This window comes from Mixophyes fleayi, chromosome 3 (assembly GCF_038048845.1).
Source record: "Mixophyes fleayi isolate aMixFle1 chromosome 3, aMixFle1.hap1, whole genome shotgun sequence".
Classification (NCBI taxonomy): domain Eukaryota; kingdom Metazoa; phylum Chordata; class Amphibia; order Anura; family Limnodynastidae; genus Mixophyes; species Mixophyes fleayi.
Window position 1 is genome coordinate 157,826,443 of NC_134404.1, and position 13,314 is coordinate 157,839,756.

General features: G+C 37.7%; 1 protein-coding gene across 1 annotated transcript; it reads right to left on the bottom strand.

Moving 5' to 3' along the window:
- Nucleotides 1–2,497: 2,497 nt before the first annotated feature.
- COX7A2 (cytochrome c oxidase subunit 7A2) lies at nt 2,498–8,410 on the bottom strand. Its single transcript, XM_075202639.1, has 4 exons — nt 8,292–8,410; nt 6,219–6,308; nt 3,848–3,932; nt 2,498–2,705 (listed from the first exon to the last, which is right to left on the bottom strand). The coding sequence occupies exons 1-4, from the start codon at nt 8,307–8,309 to the stop codon at nt 2,647–2,649; spliced, it is 252 nt and encodes an 83-aa protein (XP_075058740.1). The 5' UTR covers nt 8,310–8,410; the 3' UTR covers nt 2,498–2,646.
- Between the last annotated feature and the right edge of the window lie 4,904 nt (nt 8,411–13,314).

Here is a 13,314-nt window from a genome sequence, read left to right on the forward strand (position 1 = left end):
TGCAGAAAGTATAAATAATCAGCTCATTCTATACAGCCAATATTTTGCTATAAAAATGTTAAAGCTGCAATTCAAATTTAGCAGCGTGTTTCTTACCAGTTTTCGTTTTCCGCCCTCCGGAGGGACTAACAATACTGGCACCATGAAATTCAAAATCTGATATGACTGCTGAATCATGGGTCTCTCAGTCGGCATGTCACAGAGATAATCTGGACTTAGCCCACTCATCTGCGGGAATGAGACAAGTGTATTCCCCGGTTTATAGATCTCTTGCGCTAGTCCGCGCTCGTCTGATGGTACTGATAAATCAAAAAGGGGTAAGATCTTTATTCCACCGCATCCATAGTGTCTTGAAGCCGCCGATAAAGAGTTTAGTGCCCACGAAATAATAAGATGCAGTCAAAGACCTCTTTTTCCGACGCGTTTCGTGCCTGTTCCTCGGCACTTTCTCAAAGTTATTAGAGGTCTAAATCTATTCCTTTACATGGGGAGCTGATTGAACAGGTGCATTAGATTCATTATGATTTCCTGATCGTTTCTGGTTCATTCATTAACTAGACGTATACCACATGGACATAGCTTTGACCATTAATTTACGGTTTTCCTTCCATTATGAATATATATATTGTAGGATCTATCGAAACCTCATTCTGGATCCAATATTTCAACAGTATACATTGTCCCTGTTAAAATAATTTCTTATATTCAGTATTAGTAGTTTTTATCCCATATACAATTTTCATTCTTTAGAGCAAACAGCCTGGTAAAAACCCCCAAACATAACAGTCAATAAAGACATGGAATTATACCCAGAGATAGAATTGATACATAACATTATAGTCTAATGATAACGCTGGATATTTGAGACATATAACAAAACCCCTCTTATTAATCAGAGACACAAAAGGTAATATTTCACAGTTCAAATAGACAGATAATGGTAATACCAATGTAAATTCACATAGCGACATGGAAAGTATTATATGCGTCAATCAATAAATAATAATAAATAAATAATAATAGATTGTAAAAACAAAATAACAATGATTAGATATATGATTAGATATATAATACACGTTCCTAATTCTAAAATCCAAAGGTAATAGAAATGGATCGTCTAATAAACAGACCAAAATCCCAAGAAAAAGGGGCAAATAATTCTTAATTAAGGCAGTTATGATCTAGGGCTTCATTCAAACCTGCTGGAGTCCAAGTAGAGAGTTTAAAGATCCACTCGGACTCGCACAGGCACAGTTTCATAAATCAATCACCTCTTCTTTCTGTTTTCTTCACTAGTTCGACCCCTACCAAAGTTAAACTTTTGGTATCACCAGCATGATGTTCAGAAAAGTGTCTAGACACACTGTGATTTGAAACTCTATTTAGAATATTTCTTCTATGTTCTCTAAATCTCATCTTCAGTGATCTTGTGGTTCTACCCACATATTGGAATTTGCATTCACATTCAAGTACATAAACGACATTATTATTATTATTATTATTATTATTATTATTATTATCGTTTATTTGTTAGGCGCCACAAGGTTTCCGCAGCGCCGTACATGGTACAAACAGTAGACTATACAGGGTAAAACAGTACAGGACAATAAACACAAAGTACCAGTACTTCAGAAACTCCAAGCAGGCAGATACAGTAGAGACGGAGCAGAAGAACAGGTATGGAGACAAGAGGGAAGAGGGCCCTGCTCATTCGAGCTTACATCCTAAGGGAGGGTAAACAAAGTCAGGCACAAAAGGGAGCCAGTGAAGCAACGGGGAGAGAGAAAGGGGGCAGGGGAGAAGCAGAAGAGGACATATGCACTGTCACAATTGATAAATCCCTTAATGGGAAAAGACATTACCGAATGGTTAGATGTTATATATTTTTTTATTAGTAATAAAGCAAAAAATATAACATCTAACCATAACTTTGGTAGGGGTCGAACTAGTGAAGAAAACAGAAAGAAGAGGTGATAGATACAAGTGTAAGTAAAGCAAGCAAGATGCCACAGACTGATGTTTAGATAGTAGAAGGATCTCCAAATGCACACAGTAGTGATTTGAGGTACCTGACTTAATAATGAAGGAGTGTGAGTGTGTGTGTGTTAAGAAATTTAGACTGTAAGCTCCAATGGGGCAGGGACTGATGTGAATGACTTCTCTGTACAGCGCTGCGGAATTAGTGGCGCTAAATAAATGATGATGATGAAGGGTGGAACTACATGTGTGAGCTGGAGAGACAGTTCATCTTTTCAAGAAGTGCAAATTAGAGGCACTCTTCATCTGCTCAGGACTAATACACTACCGTGACAGTCCCCAATAAGGTACTGTTTTTTACTTGAAGACTGGACACCAAAACAAAAAAGGTCAAATTTATTAAACACTGCTATGTAGTAAATGAGACTATTTTCGATTGCTTGGTAATGCAGACAAATCACATAACCACTTCAAAGTGAAAGATAACTGGATGATTAAAGAAAAACGTCACTAAGGAAAGCAATGTAAAACCGCTTTATTGCTAGCAGTTTATACAGTACATTTTAATAAATATTGTTCCCATCATTTAAACATGTCTTTATGACAAGGACGAAAGAATCCCTGATGTATCACATAGAACTGGACAAGGTTTTTGTTTGAGAGATTAAATCATTTCTGCTTTTGTGGAAATGAAGCCTTGACAATCTCAAATACGGAATACAAGGTCCCTGAAAAATAGAAAATTAAATTAATACATAATACCTTAAACATGTAACTAATCCCACAATAAAACTTCACACAGGCATAAGGCAGATTTCTGACTAAAGGGAAGAGATTTCAGATTTCTGCTCTACACTTATTAAGTCTTTTTACATGTGTGTATAAAACACAAGAGTGAACATATAAAAAATAGCTGTGTTAGGAATTGACTGGAAGAATGACATTGGTCTAGTAAGTCACAGACTAGCGCCACATTCACAAGAGAAGAAGATGCCACCATGCCCCCACTCCACACAAGGTAAGAAACAGGGGAAGGAGGGGGAGGCAGTTTCACGGTTCAGTGATCCATCAAGTCTACCAGACTATTGACGACTATTAGAACCATTATGCAGACCAGCAAATGTGACTATACCATAGCATCTACATCACTGCAAAAATATCAGATTTTCATTGCTAAACTGGAACTACCATGCGAACCACAAAAGCAACACACAGCATTTAGTCTGAACACAGTGTGCAGTGTTTGTGGGGCCATGAACCAAACAAAACCTTGTTCAGTCCAGCTAAAGTAACACATTTTGTTAGAATGTGGTACATTCTTACTGGGCATTTATAAACGGTCTCCAGGTCGGTCCTTTATAACAATCCGATAGTAAGATGGGCTTACAGAATTGATAACATTGTGTTTATTGTAAAAAAATAGCTTTTTGTTCATATTGTTTGCTATATTGTATATAGAGTGCTATATGTCAGCCCCTTTAATAATGTTAAGATTGCTCAATAGCAGGTATATTCAAGCTTCATTAAAATACAATTCAATTATATGTCACCCCATTCATAATAAAATGTTCCCAAATGGTGAAGTACTGTTTAATTTTTACTGTTCTGTAACACAGCAGACAACTATATTTCCCTAAAACAGATAATAAATGAATATACAGTTATATAAACTAATTATGTTACTGTCAGTATCTCTGCATTTGAAGCTCAATAACCTACAGGGGTAATTGAGCAAGAGATCTAAGCGAGTCATAAGCATTGTGCAAAGCTGTTTGCACATATACAGTGAACCTGTATGATACCCAGAAGTCTTAAGTAGTACTTTCATTGTGAAGGGGGCTAAAAACATAGTTAATGTCAGATCACTTACCAAAAAGGGTTAACCCCATGGTCAGTCTGTACAATAAAGCATCACCAAGCCCCGCCTTTAGATGTACTGGAAGGCCATTATCTGCCTGCAAGAAAACAATGATACCGTTAAACACTTAGTCACATTTTCTGGCTGTCTACCATGAAGTTCTCACTGAAATGTAGTTAAATAGGGATATTCACTGATTTATTAATCATAAAATACTTTACATTTACCTCTCCCACCAATACTTTGAATGTATAGCTTTGTTGACTACTGTCCCACTTCAATGCAAATAAGGGCTCATCCACAGAATCGGTGTCTTGACTTGCTTTCAGAGAATCACGACATGCAGTTTCATTGATCTCTATATCACATTACATCTGTAGTCCACAAGGACAGTAGGGACATAAGCATAACGAAAGACAAGAAATCGGAGACAATGTCTTTTTTTGCAGCAACCTCCAAGCTTTGTGTATTATTACTGCTATCTTTGTGAACAGCAGAGGCATAATAGCAAATATATCATCAATGAACCTCTAGGCCACACCATTTCTACTATGGTTTGGAGTGGATGAGCCCTAAACAAGTGTGCCAAGACCCCGCTTTTTATGTTTATGTTTACAGTGGTATTGGAGCCAATAAAGGCAGGCAATAGGAAACCTTGTTAATTCTAAATCACCCACATTTAAAATATTAACTTACTGTGTCTTGACAGACTAAACTTTATTTAAATGACAGCAGAAAGGTAAACAATGTATGTGGTCTACATACGACTACTCTGCTTTATTTCCTCCTGAAGCATGCACCGTTAGGCACAATGTGGTACGAGTGCTGTTAAAAGTTCATGCGCAGATCTGGTGCTTCTCCATGGCAATGCTGATTTTATTCTTTCCCATTATAAAAGTGGCATGTAAAATGCATGCTCCTTTTATGATGTCTTTAGGACAAAATCCCAGTCCTCTCATGGGCAGTTTATATGAGTGAACGCAAGTTTACAGAGAGCTGGGGAAAAGGTTTAGCTGTGCAGCAACACCAATGTTTATGAAGGGGGAGTAACGTACAACACTAAGCAACATAGAAGATAAAATTGCAGATATGTAGAAATACGCAAAGATTACTTATTTCCTTGTGGCCTTATGATTGAAGAAAAAAGCTTCAATTTCTCTTGCCAACCATATATGCTGCATACATGCAGCCTTCCAAAGAGCCCTGCTGCCCCATTCCACTTCCAGGTCGCTGTGGGTAATCAATTTTTTTTCTTTAAAATCACCAATAGGACATTGATCATTTCAAATTGGGTTATATATTGTGAAGATGTCTGCCAAATTTAGAAAAGTACACCACAATGGCCAACCAAATCGCACATATGGCGAGGATAAAGGTTACCAATTTTCAACAGTTCAGAAACAGGTTTTTACATTGTAGAAATAACAGATGTGGCTGTCTGCAAATTGGCACTGCAGCTAACAGGGAACACATGTCAAAGCACTAACTACTATCTTTTTAAACTCACTTAGCTGGATTGTTTGGCAGACAAGAAAATAAGTTAAAAATAACTTTAGTATATATGTTATATTTTCACCAACGTGGATTCATATTTTAACTCCTGAAACCTTGATGCACACCAGGTAGTGCCAGCCAGTTTGGACATTTTAGAAAATCTGTGTGTTATTAAAAAATTATAAAATCCAAACTGATGTTATACAGGCACACAAATCTGATCAGCTGATGAAAAAACAAGAGCGTTTGGGGTCAATGGCCAATCATACTACTCGGAACCCTGTGACCCAAATGGGGGGGGGGGGTGAATTATCAGTTCCATGCAAACTGGCATGTCAGGTGGAAACCATAAGCAGCAGTGTATTGCCAGCATAGTACATAAAATGTATTTAGCCAAGTCTACTTTATATATTGCTAATGCCTATTCACATTACTTTAAATATGTTTCTGAACAAATAAAATAACTAATTTTGAAAAAAAGTAGTAAACAGCTGTATCTAAGCTACTGATGAGACTATTTAAGGTCAAATACCCATTAGCGATTCATATCAATTTTAGTGCTAGTATAAACGCATATGAAGGGCAAATGTGTTTGCTTAGTTTGATATGCATTTTTACTTGTGTTTTCACTAGAAATTGTAGCCTTTTCTATATGTTTAAACATGGAAACTGATAGAAATGGATCATGTAGTCTTCTGAGAAATGCCACAGCAACAAAATGCAATGCAAGAAAAATGCTGATGGATAAGGAAGCACTAGGAAAAAATGGTTTCTGGTGTCAGAACAGTTTTACAAATGTTAAATATGCATGTAAACACATTTAATAGAACATCAGGGAGAACAAGGCCTAACTTGGCTAATCACTGTTAAGATGATATTCTCCAGATACCTGAAAGAGCTTCTGCTTCTCTGCCACCTTGTTTTGCAGCGACCTCCGGGAAGAAGTGCCTAGAGTCCGCTGAGAAACCGGACGGAGGGCCTGCAACACAATACAGTATGCCAGTAAAACACTGTTTTCCATCACCATTAAGGAAGAACCCCAGCCAGAATTTAAATCTAGTGCAATAACCTAGTTTGCACAACTAGCAACCCACTCCACCCGTGTGACAGGTGAGATACTTAACCATCCTGCAACTGATCAATTGTTAATTCTCCACCAGTGGCGTAAGGAGACATTTGAAATTAAAGCTTTCCAACAGCCTAGTGCTTTATGCTGAGAGCCTAGTAGATGGCTGGGTAGCTGTCCAATCAGCACTCTTCATGCAAAAGGTGTCAAAGTGAATGTCAAACTTCTTCTCAGGTAGGATAGTTGTTGTTCAGGTGCTGGATATCAGTATCTCACATAAAGTAGGGGTACTCACAGTTCTGCTAGTTAGATGTGTGTTGTCACACAACTAATTTAGATCTAGCTACAGTTCTTCAAAGTTGGTTTATATGGTCATGGTTTTGTTTTTCATATTTAATAAAAAAAGATCTACAGGGTCATTTTTAAATTGATCAACTCTCTAAAATCATTTCTTAAATACAATCTAGTAGTGGGCAAAAATACTATGTTTTTGCTCTTTCAGAGTGTAGGGATTGTATGAGAATGAACAGACAGCGCTCACCATTCCCCTATATCAGCACAACATTTGTAAATCTGAATTTTCGGGCTATAAAAAGTTTTAAGATAGTTACTTAAATTTGAAGAAATGATCATATGATTTCCTTACATTTAAATATTGAATTAATGCCCACACAAAAAGTATCTGATATTTAACTGTTTCAACAACTACATAAACTACAATATTTCTATTGATAATTCACACAAAACAAGTCTGAGTTCTGAATCCCATCTACTATGAGCTCAACTGGTAAGCATTACAACGGACAATGGCTATGGAAGTTATATATTCGCTCAGGCATTCATCTTTTTTGGCCTGGGATCAAAGTTTTAGCCTGAGTGTATGAAATGTTAGTTTATTTTTTGACTGAATGAGTTTGTTCTTTTAATTACTGTACAACTCTCTTGATTAATGAACAGCACTCTTAAAAGCATGCTCTAGCACAAAAGCAAATTTACTCCCCATCTGTACAATACAAAGAATACATTTGTGCAAAATAATAAAACATCACTTTTTAAAATAGGAAATAACAGAGAATTTTCATTGTAACAGAATTAGCATTGATCACATTGTATACCAACTCAGTGTTTCCAGCTTTAAATGAACATAGCAGCAACCAGGAAACAATAGTCAATATTGTAGAACTAATTTTGTTACCTATATCACCTTCACATCTAAGAATTATGTATTGCAATTGAATATTAAAGTAACTGCTTCCCTGCACTAACAGGCAGATGTACACCATGAGCTATTCAACTATGACACGTTACCACAGTAGGAAACAAAATAGTAGCTCAGTGTTACTAAGAAGAAGAATTGACACCACATTCACTAAATACTTTACAATAACTAAATATATCTTAATTGTCTGTGTATTAGCATATAAATAAAACAGAACATTTGCTTAGTTCACATGCAAAATACGCTGAAAATGATCTTGTACAGAACTGTTCAATAAACATAGTCCAACTGACAGAAGAATGGTGTTTATGACATGTACCGCAGACCAGGACTAAAGCAGGAAGTAACAGTGATCTGCACGTACACACTACACAGGAGTATTATTACAGTATAATATGCACTGCGCAAACATTAGACTTACAGGTCCATTCATATACAGCTATTTATATAACAGACTAGCAAAATCAAGAATAACTGTGCACTGCATCATAATGCATATTATAATCCTGGTTATTGGCTACTGACAGCTGCAGCTACACTACACACATCCACTAGACAGACACGCCGCTGCAGGGTACACATGCACCCAGGGTGTACTCCCTCACCCACGCTGCATAATAATACTATACATGAGCAGGATATCACCCTCACACAGGAAGGTATAAGAGAAAGATTACCAGAAGGTGACGAAACATCTTGCTACTCCTCTCCTTGCTCTCTGTTACAAGTCTCCGCTAAAAGGACAAGGACACCGGATAGCCGGAAGAGGAAATAGACTCCCCGCCGGAAGCACGATGGTAAAACATGACGTCACCGAGGAGGCGTGTCAGCAGCGGCCATGTTGTGTGTGGCATGTGTACACAACTAGTGCCATAGAATTGATCTCTCCTGGTCAGTGGAGTAAATACATGAGAGTGGATGAGGGTCCTTATCACAAGGTGTTGTTTACTATGAAACCACATGACTATGATATGTACACTGTGCCAGTGGTGAGCTGACAGCGTACTAGGCCTTCAGAGCAAGGACATCTAGAGGTCACCTAATTGTAACTGTTGAGAGGTCACCAATGTGCAACCAAATTGTGAGTTACGTTGCCCAAGACAACGAACTTTGAAAACACCAGGCACAAGTTTTAATAATACTCAAGGTTCCTTCACGTTAATTAGCATTTGTTATTTCAATGATAAATTATTTACCATGATTATTAATTATAGTTGGTCAGCCAGGACAGTGAATAAATAGTCTATAGCAGTGGTTCCCAAACTTTTGCAGTTCGCGGCACCCTTAGAGTCTCCATAATTTTTTCAAGGCACCCCTCCAAAAGAATTGCTGAGCAGTCCTGTTTTAAAAGTAGTTGTGTCAAAAAAATGTAATAAGTATTTAGGCCAGGACAGAAATACTTCTTTAGTTGTATGCAAAAATGCCCTCTCTGCATCCAGACACGCTGCCTTCCCTCTCTGCCCTCTCTCACGCTGTCCTCCTGTCACAATGTCCCCCTCCTCTGTCACGCTGTCCCCCCTCCTCTGCCCTCTCTCATGCTCCATCTCACTCTGCCCCGCAACAGCCATAGAAAAAACAACACATAAACTTACCAATCCGCGCGGCGCCAGGACCCAGCATCCTCCTCTCTCACGCAGCAACTTGTCACTGACAAGCCGCGGCACACACTTTGGGAACCGCGGGTCTATAGTAAAGTGATCACAATCATCTAATAATAAATAGGCTCTTTGCTTTAAAATGCTGTAATCCGGGGTTGAAATCGTTTTGAGGGTTAATAAATAGGCTCCCAGTAAACCACTGCTTGTTCACTGCAAACAGCGTGCAGCAGATATTGTTCTGTGGTTGTGGAACACCCTGGTCATTGATGCTGGTGCCTGCACACCAATGCTGTTTAGACTAGGGTTAGTGTAATCCTGATAAAGAGGCGGTACTAGTTAGCTGTGGGCCCCAATGCAGGAGAGGAGGAAACTGGGCCCCATTATCTCCATGGGCCCCAATGCACCACACCTGCCATACTAGTGGTAGTTCTGCCACTGTCCTGATGGTCAGCATCTAATTTTCGAAATGTTTTGCTTTTCATGTTTGCTACTGCTTGTTTTATAATTGAGCTGGGCATCTCACATTGTGGGCTGCTTCCCCAAATCAGGGTTTGCTGTGTAATGGGTATGAGTTTCTGTGCCCTTCTCTTTTACATAGGAGCCAACCATCCAAGTCATCACTAGAGGGGTGGCTCAGATGCTGTCTCATGGGGCTTCCACTTCTTTCCCTAGCTACGCTGCACCAGAGTAAGATAAGAGCAGTCCCTACAGGGTTTACTGCAGGGAATGGTTGCAACTAATGAGGTGGAGTCATTCTCTTCAGTTTGACACTAAAGGCAACCAACCCAGTGCTAAATAACCCAATGGCTGGTAACAGACTTGGAAATGTCTACCATGACTGTATGGGAATTTAGACTGTAAGCTCCAATGGGGTAGGTACTGATGTGAATGAGTTCTCTGTACAGCGCTGCAGAATTAGTGGCGCTATATAAATGGTGATGATACATTTGCCCACCCAGCAGACCACAGTTAAATATAAATTCATAATATATAAATATCAATTCACAAGTAACAATCAATGTAGAATATAATATAAAATATATTTCTATATTTGATAAGTAGTTATGTCAACTTACTTTGGAAATGTTCTTTGATGGGATGTTTTGTGATATTTAGCAAAGCACTCAGCCTGTGACTTCGTGCTTTTATATGGCCACAGATCTCGTTGGTGAGTCAGGGTATATTAATATATATATATATATATATATATATATATATATATATATATATATATATATATATATACATACACATACATACACATATACACACACACGTTAACCCGTGCATGATACTAATGCATTCTAGTCAAATCAAGCTACTTAAGGTGTTAAAAAGGTTCTTGTCATGCATTTGGGCCATAGCCCAGGCCTCCTCAGGGGAAGAGCGTTACTTCCCAACGCAAGCGCCTTTTTTAACGTGGGTTTGTCTACATGTCACCACCTCATCATTCTTCTCCATTACCTCATCCTTCATTTTCATCGCCACATCTATCCAGATGTCTATCCAGACACAGGGATCTCTCTCAGCGGTCCTGAGTATCACACTCCTCTCACTCTGTCACCCCCGGCAACCACCAACCACTCCCCACTGTCACCCCCGGCAACCACCAACCACTCCCAACTGTCACTTCTCCTTCAAGAAATATATATATTTTTTAAATCTTTATAAACACTTTTAACAATTAACAAATTAAAAACATCTTAGTATACCAAATTTCAGTCCTTTCTGAAATTTTTTTTCCACACGCACTAAGAATTTAGTAGGTCAGTGTATAACTCCGCCCAGCAGGTGGCACTGCAGCTTGGTTTTATTTTTTCCACACACAGATAGACTAACACATGCCACTAAGCATTTATATTATAGCTATGGAAGCACTTTCAATACAATAGATCTGTTATATAACAAACTTGGGTCAAGTGTTAGAACATATAAAAGAACACCTGTCCGAAGTTTACATTATAACACAAATGTATTGTACTGTGTACTCACTAAAATAAAATATTGTGTGGTTGGCAAATAATAAGTTGCTTGTTGGTCTCATATGGGAGAGTTTTGTTTTTATATGGAAGTTGTTGCACTTCCTGATGATCAAATAATTAACTGCACTTAATTAGCAAATCCTAGCGCTAAGATATCGTTATATTACTGGGGGTAGCACAATGGTTAGCATATTTGCTTCACATCACTGGGGTCGACAAAGGCCTTATCTGTGTGGAGTTTGTAGATTCTATCCTTGTTTACATGGGTTTCCACTGGGTGTTACGTTTCCTCCCACACTCCAAAACCATACCGAGTTTAATTGCCTGCTTAAAAAAAAAAAAAAAAGCTCAAATGGAACACAAATGGATTTATTGACTGATGTGAACAACAAATATTCTCTGGTGGTACTATATAAATAAAGGATTAGAAACCAATTGATTCAGGCTGTTGCTGGTAAAGGTGTTTCTACAACACATTGCATCATGGGCTTACTTTTCCCACACACGACTTCCTCATGTTGGAATATTTTATTGTTGAATAAAGATTGAAAAAGTAGAATCTGTTAATGCTATTTGTCATGAGATTAGCCAACTCTGCTTTTAAGACATTGTGAGGCCTAGATTGTTAATTATGTCCGGATATGTCAACCACAAATTTGAAAGACATGCTTTATTTTATATTTGCTGTACAACCTAATTTTATTATGTAGTACCTGTATTTTTACAATATAGCGGTGTCAATATTTATTTGTAAATTTATATAACCCCTGTATTGTAAGTATGTGAAGAGTAATCTTAAAAGAGCATGGGGATCTTTATGCCAGAATGCTCTAATGAATTAAGATGGAGAGTTAAGTTAAAGTTCATTTTAATACCCTAAACTTAATTGTCAGTAAAGTATATGTGCTCATGTTATCACTATGGGCCTGTTGAACATAAAAAGGCCCCGTTTGCATATGAGCAAAGATGTATCTAGACACTTGAATTTCCACGCTTGTATTTTGACTTGAATGCATCTTAAGATAGATGAAACCTTAAATCTAGCATAAATGTGTCCAGATCTGTAACAATCCTACTCATGTCTAAAAATTGCACCTAATTTATGTAGGCGCAAAATTTATGCCTCGTAGCTAAACTTATTTCATCTGTGTAACTCAAAATAAGACATTTCTCAAAGGGGCATGCTCAAAATAGACCTCACATGCTTACTCCCCTGATCCATGTCTCCCAGTGCATGAGGCTGCAAGTGTAAGATACGTGCAATTCGAATATAGGAACACAAAGATGTGTCTTTACATGCCGTGGATGCACTTCTGTGCAACTTCAAACAAATCAGGCAATATGTGCACATGAAAGTTGGAACACAACAACCAGATCTGAACTCACTTTTATGGTGCAATTTCAAAAATGAAATCAAATATGTGACTAATTATTATAGGTGACATCACATATGTCAACATAGCTCCAAGTTATTAAATAAGCCTATAGAACTAAAGCAACACATGCACATTATTTTATACAGTTCTGCATAGATGTAATAGGCCAGGAATAGGTGTCATTTGCCATATGACACACTGGGTTGGATTTATATGAATAACAAACTGAAAACAAGTCCAGCTTGTTGGTCTTCATATGAGAACAGCCATAGAGGTGTGGCAGTTATAATATTATAAATTTAGGTCCAAGTAAGCAATTAGCCCATAAGATCAATTTGCTACAGTGATATATTTTCATAATGGTTTTACAAAGATTTTCACTAATGAAAATAAAAAAGGGCATATTCTTTAAGATAATTTATTAACTGAAGAATATACAAGAGTAAACACATATACATGTTGCAAGAAAAACATAAGTATAGTATTTTTCACAATGGTAGCTAAACATGTATCATTTCAGTGGGAGACATTTAAGGTATTTCTGGTAGTTTGAACAGATTTCTCTGAAGATTTGTAAACTCCTCTCTGCATTAGATGATCATATCAACCCAAACCTTTAGGTGCATGATATCTGCTTGCATAAAATGTAATTATCTGTTTTTCTGACTAAAGCCATGTCTCTCTGGAATCTACCTCTTGTTTGCTTATCTGTAAAGCTGGTCGTCCATAACAAACCACAGAGTC